At 43.0% G+C, this 11,498-nt stretch overlaps 1 protein-coding gene across 1 annotated transcript; it reads left to right on the top strand.

Annotated features, from left to right (window-relative positions):
• The first annotated feature begins 3,706 nt into the window (after positions 1–3,706).
• foxo4 (forkhead box O4) lies at positions 3,707–8,990 on the top strand. Its single transcript, XM_083891585.1, has 3 exons — positions 3,707–4,225; positions 6,456–7,990; positions 8,923–8,990. Exons 1-2 carry the CDS (start codon positions 3,788–3,790, stop codon positions 7,962–7,964), a joined length of 1,947 nt encoding a protein of 648 aa, XP_083747711.1. The 5' UTR covers positions 3,707–3,787; the 3' UTR covers positions 7,965–7,990; positions 8,923–8,990.
• The last annotated feature ends 2,508 nt before the right edge of the window (positions 8,991–11,498 follow it).

Consider the following 11,498-nt stretch of genomic DNA (forward strand, 5'->3'; position numbering starts at 1 on the left):
TCCTGTCAACCAAAAGTCAACCAATAAAAGACAAATCACTGTCAGCTCTGAATCACTGGTATTTGGCAGAGTGATTAGAAATGTGGTGAAATAAAAGACAGGCCGTCATTATATTTGTCTAAACCAGATGACTGGTGTCTCGCATAAGCTGCAAATAAAACTTTGTGAGGGATGAGGACAGTGCATTTTATTCCCATCACATGATTATGCAACTTGTCCTTGATGTATATTTTTTCTTCAGAAGGGGAGGATATTTGGTTACAGACACGTTTCTGTCTGTGCATATTTGGCCACTACTGTGTGTAACTACCTACAGTATGTTGTGTGAGTGAATAAAAGCGCGACAACTACTACTACTACTACTACTAGTTTCAAAGGGACATGAGGAGAGGCATTTTAATGTACAACAAAATCAGTGATTACATCTCAACACGTGTCAGTGTTCGATTGGGTGACTGTGGCTACTTCAAAAGTGAGATGACATTATGTATAGGGTTGGCAGTGATATTATAGGCCAGGAATTACCCGAGACATGCGGACATGCTATATTTAGACAATCTGACATAAGAAAAACACAGCACATGAGGACACATATCTTGTTGAAGTTCTATTAATGGCAACCAAGGAGGCAATCACGAGGAAATAGCGCGAAGAGGATCCCGCTACACTCAGCACAGCTGCAGCTGTACGTTAATGAAACATATTCAGGTCACTTTAATTCAGTGAACATTTTGATTACATCTGCATGTGAATATTAGCACCAGTGTTTGAGAATTTGACATCTAATAATACATTTAGGCTTGTTTATATGTTAGATAGAGGTTGATTTCCCCCCCCCCCCCACCAAATGCACATAACCTAGTTTAATTTCTGCAAGTGATACAGAATTATTTGAGCCTGACTTGACCAAACTGTACTGTACCCTAATCCTGGCTTGGCCTATATGAAATGCATGAGGCCAGGATAGACATATGGCGTGTTTCCACTGACTCAACTCGCCTTGGTTACGCACAGTAAAGTTGCATTTCCTTTAGCATAGTCCCTAGTACCAGGTACCTTTTTTAGTACCTGCTCTGGTGAGGTTCCAAGCGAGCTGAGGCGTGGCCCCATAGTGGAAAAGGGCCATTATCTGACTAGGTCAATCGTGGCCATCTCTTTAATCCTGAATTTCCTAAAGGTCCAGTGTCTTAGAATTAGTGACATCTAATGGTGAGACTGCTGTTGTAAAAAAGCCCCCTGGACTTTTACTTGTAGTGAAGCATCTTTACAGTGTTTTGCAGTTATTTTGAATGAGCCAGGGCCCACCAGTCTGGATCAGGGACCTTAATCCCCTCCATTGTATTTTCTGCCCCTGTATTTATGTTAAATATGTGTCGAACTATTCAGAACAACATATTAGACATTATTGACTATAGGACTGCAATTTTTCAAAGTCCTGAAACTGAGTTACAGAAACTGAAGTCCCCCTGATGATTTTGACCCCAAAAGCAGCAGGGGAACTTGTCAGTATTTGTCCTGAATGCAGACACATATTTATTGCTGTGCTACATTTATGTGTTTTTGAAGTCAGCACAGTGTTTCCCTAAATGTTTATTTGAAGACCCCCTCTTTTTAAAGATGGCACACTATTGCGACACAATTCACAATATAAATAGAAGCACATTTGTGCATAGTATAGTTTATAATTATGATATTTTTTTTCCTAATATATGTTTTTCTAATATTTTAATAAATAAACCAGTCATTACATAGAGAGCAATATGTTTAATGAATCACATTAATTCTATGTATTTGTTATTTGATAAATCTTAAGTGGCGGTATTTAATCGGTATGTCATTATGATTAGTCATAATTCAAGTTTGAGATATCTTTAATTATCCACAACCGAAGATATCTCCATTTTAGATATCTTGAACTAAGTGTCAGATAGTCCTAATGATGTTGTAGATATCTGAAACTAGAATTAGAGACATCTATAATTCAATTGCAAATAATTGCAAATTAATTGTGAATGAAGTGTAGTCTGCTTCTATTACAGCACAGGTCGCTAACAGGCTACTTTAAATATCCTTCATGTATTTGGCGCTTAGCACACTTTTAAAAAACGATTACATCATGTTCCACTACACCGGTACATGTTGCCCCTCTCAAGCTGCTGTTTACGTCTGTGCGCTGTCACCGGAATGACTCCGTTTCCCAGAATTCCCCTCGACGCCTGCGCAGTACGCGTTGCCTGACAGTGGTAAACAGACGTCAGAAGGGAGTCTTCGCCTCGAGTCAAAACAAAACAAAACAAAACAAGTCAAAAAGACTGCGAATCAGTGAATATTCGGGGCGAAACGACGACAGGAACCCCCGCCGAACTCACCGCTGACCTGAAGCGGAAACTTGAAGGGAGTTGTGCGACGGTTTTCGCGGACTTTTCCACGGATTGTAAACTCTGGAGTAGCAGCAGCTTAACCAGCTAACGTTGCTGTCGTGCTGTTTTCAAAGTGCGGCGAGTGAAGTGGGGAGCTTCACCCGGAGCTCGGAGGACGGCCAGCTTCACCCAGCAGCCGGGAACACACTTCGTGGTTGTCCGCTTGCTTTACCGACACATCGGGCAAAGATCGGCCGAGTTGAGGCCGCGGTCGAAGGAGGAGTTTTGTGCAAGCATCGTGTGCCGCGGCAGGAGTGTGGAGAAACATGGCAGATGGTGACATGCGCCTGCCCGCAATGTGGCGGCGGAACGTTCAGACCTAAAGCCCGGACTTTACTCACCTCCTCGCCGCCGTCCTCACGTTTGTACTCGCTCATCACGACTAAAACCACCTCCGTCTGTTTTTACCCGCGTTCATTGCTCGGCTCCTCTGCGGTTGTTTTGTGGCTTTAATTAAAGGCCACAGCTGGTTTTTTAAACTTAAAAGACAGTGGATGCTCGGATAATCGGACGGGTTTTTTTACTCTTTCACTCACCGGACTGGCTTTTGGGGGTAATTTTGTTTTTATTTTATGTTAATTTAATTTAAAATTGGTCTGTTTTGGTTTTTTAGGAGACGCTCAGACACCACGTTGTTTACAAGTGGAGACAGAGAGGCGGGATTAATCCTGTTTGTGCCCTTTATAGTTTTACAGTATATTATATAAAAAGATATCTAGACTTTTAACATATACCTAACTTGATAAATCAGGTACTAAACGTATAGTAATATTTTTTATTGTAAATCGTTACCCATTGATTCTTTATAGTGCACTTTTGCATCATTTTCCCACTGACAATTTTGATAATATATTGATATTGTATGGATAGCAAGATCAAATAATCAAGAAAATATTCAGCCCATATATTTGTTATAAGTGTTAGTGGCAGCCATAATTGACAAATATTTGAATTTCTAATATTTTACATTCAAATCCATGGTTTTGTGATTAATCCAGACTGTGTGCAGATCCAGATGTTTTGCTGCTCGCTGCCACTCTGCACTCACTTTTGTTTTCCATTCAAACAAAGAGACTCACGTCTCAGTCCTCATTCATTCTATATAAATCGGAAGGTTTATGATAGTTACTATTAAGGAGATTATTTGGGTTCCCTAATCTCCAATCTGAGGATTACCCGAGGCTGTTGGTGTGTCCAGATTATTACGTCTCTCCTTTAGGCCCCTCAGTGGGTGAAGCGTCTTGTTTTCTTGTTTTTTTTTTGTTTTTTTTAAAGCATCATCCGCTCAAAGTTGGCTTTACATTTTAAAGGTGGATGTTGTAAGTGGCTCCCGCCTTTGTGTTTGAGCGTACATCCAGCGGACAGTCATGGAGGACTCATCGGTGCCCCCGATTGACCCAGATTTTGAGCCGCAGAGCAGACCCCGCTCCTGCACGTGGCCTCTGCCCAGACCAGACATCTCCACTGTCAAAGCGGAGGGCGCGGATGGCGCCGAGTCCGCCGCCGGTACACCGCCCGCCGACGAGGACAAGCCCGAGCCGCAGCAAATCACGTCCGAGCCCGAGAAGGCGGCGACGGCCGAGGGCGGAGTCGCGGCCGGTGTAGGCGGAGCCGGCGCCACGCCGCGGAAAGGTTCGTCCCGGCGCAACGCGTGGGGGAACCAGAGCTACGCGGATCTGATCTGCCAGGCCATCGAGGACTCACCTGAGAAGAGGCTGACCCTGGCACAGATCTACGAGTGGATGGTGAAGACGGTGCCTTACTTCAGAGACAAAGGAGACAGCAACAGCTCAGCAGGATGGAAGGTGAGTGTGTGTGTACTTAACTCTTGAGAACAGGATCAGGCATAAACACTCAGCTTGTCGGGACCAGAAGTCCTCATGGAGACCAAAACCTGGTCCAAATGAGGCAGATGATCATCTCTGGCAAACTGGTGATGTTTTTATAAGGTTTGAATGGTGGTTAGGTTAAAGGTTAGGCATTAACTAGTTAGGGACAACTCTTTGTTTAGGCTTCCAAATTCCAGATGAATGGAAGTAAACAAATGGTCTGTATTCCTATAGCGCTTTTCTAATCTTGACAGCCACTCAACGCTGCTTTACACTACAGTTTTGCCATTCACACCCATTCACTCATACTTTCACACATATTCACACGCTGCCATCAGGAGCAACATGAAACATCAACATGTAGACAAGCAGAGGCAGGAATCAAACCCACAACCTTCAAGTTCAAAGACGTCTCACTCTACCACTGAGCTACCTTGCGTGTGTGGTGTTTTACTGCATCACTTCAAAATCAAGCTTTAAGAGCCATAAGTTAATGATTTACAGTTTTACAATTCATGTCATTCCATAGAAACACAGACTTGAAATTGAACAAGGTGGAGTAGTTATTATAAATTATTAATAATATTACATAATAGTTTTATATATAAACAGTGCATCTATATACTTAATGTGTACCGTTACGCCCAGGCCTAGGGGTAACTAGAGTGTAACATAAAAGTGCTTCCCCTTTTTCCTAACTCCCAGAGACCAAGACGACCAAAAGTTGCAGTCCAACAAATGCATTTTAAACACATGGTTTAAAACTTCAGGGTGAGCAAGTCCAAAATAACAAACACAATCTCTATCAATAGAAAAACCAAATGACCTATCCAAAAAGTAAATGGTAAATAAAATACAGGAATCTTACCTGCCTCCCTAACAGAAAACAGTCAAATCTACACATCAGGACACAGGTCAGCATGGTCTGGCTGGAAGTCAGGGCAAAGAGAGAGAGGGAGACATCTCCAGCAGGTGTCCTTTAACAGCTGACCTGATCAGCTCCTGGCCAATCAGCATCTCCACTCACCACCTGCAACAATCAAGGGGAGACGCAACACAACAGGAGCAGCACCTCCCTCTGACAGGGAGGATTAACTACCTAAACGCACACAAAATGCACATGATCATAACAGTTTTCACCCAAAGAAGTTCTGCTCGCTGGATATGTTCTCCTTTTCAGACCATTCTTTGTGAATATCAGAGATTTATGTGAGTGTGAATGAAAATCCCACATCAGTAGTTTCTGAAATACAGAGAGCAGCCTGTCTGGCACCAGCATCCAGGCCATGTTCAAAGTCAGTTTAGAAGTTCAGAAGTTCGTCTGGACCATGTCTACACGCTTTAAATACACCCAGTTGCTGCCGTGTGATTGGCTAATCAATTGTTTACGCTAACGAGCAGTCGAGCAGGTGGACCTAAAGGAAGTGGCCAGTGAGTGTATGTTTATAATGACAGTAATATGATTTATAGAAGCAACGTTAGGACGTATAATAGTCAATGTAACTGTGGGTTTAGTAAGTGACTTCACAGATTCAGAAACACCTGAGGAAAAGTGACAACAGGCAAAAAGAAGAAGTAGCAAAAACAAGATCAAGCCAAGTTTTACAATAAATGAAACAATATCCATACAGATGAAGAAGACTGAGACATCATGGAAACCTTTTATTAGCTCGTAAACCTCTTAAACAATTCTGTAAATACTCGCAACCCATTTTCACAGTTTGCTTAGGGTTAGGTCGACTACTCTCTTTAAATATTAAAACAAAGAAATAATATATAGGACAGTCATCATTACCCAGAATTGCTTTGTCATTTTGATCCTTAAAGAAAGCCCAAAAAGTATAATTGAGACGTTTAAAATCGGTACATTTCAACTCGATAGTCTTCATCAGGGCACACATGTGCTTGATGTTTTTTTTGTTAAAATGTAAATAATTCTGATTTCAGGATGTAAAAAGAAGGAGTGGAAAAACTGGGAATATTAGAGGAGAGAAATGTTCTCCCAGATTAGTATTTAAGACGACAAATTTCTGTATCATGAATCTCAAAATTATTATTAAAAAAAAAAAAAACTGTAATTCAGTATAATTTATGTCCATGTGAAGCCATGTTTTGGTTTCAATAAAATAATTTAAACTTTGACTGTGTTGATGTATGATGTAAGTAGTAATTAAACTTTTCTTCTTGTTCTGCACCTTGATCTCAGAATTCCATCCGCCACAACCTATCACTCCACAACAAGTTCCTGAGGGTCCACAATGAGTCGACAGGAAAGAGCTCCTGGTGGATGCTCAACCCAGAAGGAGGGAAGACTGGGAAAGCTCCTCGCCGTCGAGCCGCCTCCATGGACAACAGCAGCAAACTGCTCAAGAGTCGCATGAGGGCCAAGCAGACAAAGAAGCAGGCGGGAGCGGCCGGCCTCGCCAGTGCCGGAGGGACACTGCAAGGTGACGGGAGCACAGGCTCGGCGGGTGCGGACAGCCCCAATTCATCCCAGCAGTTTCCCAAATGGGGGGTCAACAGCAGTAGCCCCTCATCTCGTGGCAGCCTGGACGACACTGACATGTGGACCACTTTCCGTCCACGCACGAGCTCTAATGCCAGCACCCTGAGTGGACGTCTGTCCCCCATTGCTCCTGGACAGGAGGATGATGACAGCCTGCCGGAGGACGGGCTGTTGGGGAGATACCCTGCCAGGAGCTTGACCCCCACCCTCACTGAAACCCTCATGGAGGATCTGGATCTGATCGACGGCCTCACGTTGATGACTGGGCAGCAGGCAGGGGCCAGTCCCAGCACAGCCCCACCGGCACCTCCCACTCCACTGCCGTCCGCCTCCACGCTGCTGCCTCGAGGATCCAGCTTCTCCTCCTTCCATCAGCTGCAATCATCTAACCTTCCGCAGGCCCCCACTCACACCCACACCCAGACCCAGACCCAGGCTTCCATCTCCCAGTGTGGACCCAGCAGCAAAGAGCCATCCACCTTCAGCAACTCCCTCTTCAACCCCATGTCTGGCTCTGGCTCTCGCGGGAGCGGTCACTACAGCAGCCACGTGCCCTCCAGTCTGGAGGCATTGCTGACCTCTGACTCCCCTCCTCCGAGCGATGTTCTGATGACCCAGGTGGATCCCATCATGCCCAGTCCCGGAAGGGTAGGCCTGATGGGTTTGGGTTCATCTGTGGTGGGCGTGAGGTCCAGACCCAATCAGCTGCTCTTAGGTAAAGGGCTGGAGCCAAACACGGTGGCCCCCCCCATGGCTCTGCAGACTCAGATGCAGCCACAGCAGCAGCAGCAGCAGCACCACCTGCACCAGCACTCACAACAACACCACCAGCATCACTCCCACTTAGGGTTGGGGATGATCCTCTCAGGTATGTCGCAGGACCCATCACAGCTCTCCGTGCTCAAAGCCCAGCACGCCGTGATGCCAGCAATGGGCTCTCTTCACGGAGGGCACGGCGTGGGTCCGCAGACGATGGGTCACTTTGGAGCTCCGTCCTTCCTCCCCAGCGGTCAGGACAGACTGCCCACCGATTTGGACATAGAGATGTTCACGGAAAACCTGGATTGTGACGTGGACTACATCATCAACAGTGACCTCATGGACGGAGACGGCCTTGACTTCAACTTTGACCCCATGTTGCCTGGTACCCAAAGCTATGCAGGCCCGGCCACCGCACAAGGCTCCGCTCACAACTGGGTCCCCAGCTAATTCTTCAGCTGACCACAAGAAGCCAGGTACACCGACGAGTACTCTCAGCAAACACTGATTAACACACACGACTAGAATCATTTATATATTATTTATTTCTTAAAGGTACAGACTGTTCCAGTTAGTGACATCTAATGGTTAGACTCCACCCCTTCTCCCCTCCCTTTCTCAAGTGTGGCAGGAAACTACGGTGGCCTTCACCTATCAGAAAGGGTGTTGTTCTTTCTGCATTTGCAAAAAGCAAGGCCGTTGACCTAAACATACCTTTTTTATGACCTCTCATAGCCCACAATCTGGGATTCACTGCCCTAAACAATACCGCTGTCAATGATCTTATCAATTTTTCGACTCTATACTGTATCATAAAAAAGGTGACTACTTCAGACTCACAACATTTTTTATCTGAGAAACAATTTTTAGATCAGTGGAAATCGCACAATGTACTGCCTTTGCTTTATAGTTGGAGATATTAACAACAACTGCCTCGAAGGGCTTTACAGTCTGTACAGCAAGTGACACCATCTGTACTCTATACTTAGACCCTCTATCCTTAGACCCTCTGTCTTTAGACCCTCTGTCCTTAGACCCTCACATCGAGTAATGAAAAACTCACTTGTACAGGGGCAAACCTCAGGAAGAGCCACAGAGGAGGGGGATCCCACTGCCAGGACGTGCAGTAGGTGTCACATCATGTACAGAAACAAGTTCAGCAGATTACAAACAAAGCAGACCAGGAGCATTGTCAGTGATCTGGATGACACAAGACAAAGGCTGAGACACAGACAAATAGAAAGACAGCTGCTTTCTTGGATGTACACAAAAGCTGCTGCTAGACGTCGCCGCGTAAAGCCAATATCTAGCCGGTCCTTGCCAATCGCGGACAGACTCGTCCGCGTATCACACACGCTAGTGTTAATTTGACTGTCACCAGTGACCGTTTGGTTGTCTTCTCCTGCAGGAACTGATCTCCACAGAAGAAGAGCTCCACCATTACAACTAAACGACACGGTGCATTCCTCCTCCCCCCGGTGGCTGATTCACAAACTTCCACTTGGACTTTTAAAGACTAAAAAAAAACAGACCTCACTCACGTCATGTGCCAACACATGCAGAGGACAGGGAGGAGATGCAGCTACTTATGCACACATTCTCCGTTTTTTTAACAACAGTTTGGCTGCTGCCATTTTTACCTTTTGAATCTTTACTGATCATTTTTTGAGACGTGTGACAAAAAGGCTTTTTAGAGTTAAAAAAAAATCATGAGCTTCCCACTGCAGGGAGTTTATGGTACAGTTATGTTTCACCACGATAGCTTTATGGTCGATATGGTACCCCCCCCCCCCCTCCCACTTGTTCTGAAGACTTGGCGGACTGTGTGTGTGGAGAAATGGCCAGTTTCCCCATCATCATCAGCAGCGCTTCGCACGAATTGCCAGACCAAATGCTGTTTGATCGTCGTCTGACCTGACGCTGCTGCACCAGCTCCTCTCCTCCAGAGGAAGTAAGAACTGTGAGGACGGCGACTGTGTGGTAACCGGGTGAAAAGATATATTTTTAAAAATAAAAGACTGGACGAACGCTAGATGCGAAACATCTTGGGACTCAAATTCGGATTCCCTTTAGAGGAACAAAACAAAAACAAGTTCATACGTCAGTCGTAATTTCCTTCAAGTTTAAAGACTGATTTTTTATTTTTTTTTAGTTTAAGAAACCAGACACTTAACTGTGGTTTAAATAAATAAAAAAGAAAATGACAAACAGCAAAACATTTCACTCATCTGAGGTTGGACAGTCCTAATAAGAGTTATTTGTGTTATACCTCTTATAGTGATATACACTATATTAAACTATTATAACATTTTTATATATATATTGCTGTTGAAGAACATTGTTTTTATCATCTAGATCTAATTTGGTGGTTCAGTTAGGGAGCGTGTGTATTTGCAGTTTGGCATTTTTTTCAATCCAGTGTGTTTTTTTTGGTAAATTTTTTAGTTTGAGGGTGTTTTTCTTCCCCTCCCTGACGTGCAGTTCAACTAAAAAAAAAAATGAAGAAATGTGATTTGTGACATACACGGGGCATTCAAGGGTAAATTTATTTGCCAACAAGTGATTGGTTGGCCAAGTATTATGACACTGTCTTACACAGCAATATGCCTCCACTCTCAAATGGTCTTTTTCCTGTGCATTTTCAAGGCACTTATTCGGTTTCCTGGGACACACAGGGACCCCCGAACTTAGAGAATACATCCACATTAAGGGTTGTACCATTTCATTATAACAGAAAAAAATATATGTATTTTTTAAAAGAGGAAAAAAATATATATATAATGTACATGTTGTCATGCTATGCAGATTTATTATCAGGAGAACAAAATGAAATCTTGAAGGAAATTTGACAAAAAACAACAACAAATTCTGCTTCTTGAAGGGTTTTGCTATTTAAGATTTGTCCTGATATTTTTGTCAAAGGTGTCACATTTATCCTCCTCACGCGTTAATTACTAATATCACAAGAAATGAATTAAAATCACTGTGTGAGACGTACGAAAAAAAGAGTATATTTGATGATAGTTTTTAATATACAATTTAGTTGGAGGTAACAAATGAGATATTAACACATATAAATATATTAGTAATGATGATGATTCTTCTTTTTTTTTTACGACGGAGGAAACTTTTGCAGATGATTTTTAACGGTAATTTTCTATACTTTTTATTTTTGTACAGGATGAGATGCATGTAGTTTTTTTTTTTTTTTTTTTTTTTTACATAACCAAAGGAACACTAATAATTGCATTCGCATGGCATTTATGGAGCGCTTCAGCTCGACACAGTATCTCCATGTACATAAGCTTCGCAAAGAGTCGCCTTTAAACATTAAATCTGAGTTAGAACGACACCCTTTTTAAAAAAAAAAAAATCTAAAACGAATCCCAATAATCTGCCTCATTTCATTTCTTGCATTAATTTTTTTTTCTTTAATTTTTTTTAACAAAAACTCTGCCGTGCCGCCTTCTCATCTCAAAACAAGACTAATGCAACCGTTACCTCTCAGGGTCACTTTGGAAGAAAACACGACTCTGCACAGATGTGATCTGAAAACGTGACAAAAGTTTTTTTTTTTTTTACTACACATTTTCTTTGACTGGAAACAAACACGCCACATCTTTTGTTTTGTTTTCCCGGAGACGAAAAGAAAGAAAAAGAATCACGTCGCGTCACATCTCTCCCGTCGTGTCCATCAGTACCAGCCTGTCCCAATGTTCCGATGTTTTTTCTTTCTGTTTTTAATAACTGCCAACATTCAAAAACACTATAGCACGATGTTAGGACACACTTGATTCTGTGATTTATCCTCCTCCCCCTCATTTGCCCATTTAGAATGTTGTGTTAGTGTGTAAATTAATTTGTCCATAACATCCCAGCAGTTAAATTCTTACTATTCATCATTTCACTGTAGCTTTGTGGATATGTTAGCCTCTGGTTTATATAAAGCACTCTCTCTTTTATTTCTTTCCTCTTTTATGCTAA

Source organism: Microchirus variegatus (assembly GCF_963457635.1).
Source record: "Microchirus variegatus genome assembly, chromosome: 6".
NCBI lineage: Eukaryota > Metazoa > Chordata > Actinopteri > Pleuronectiformes > Soleidae > Microchirus > Microchirus variegatus.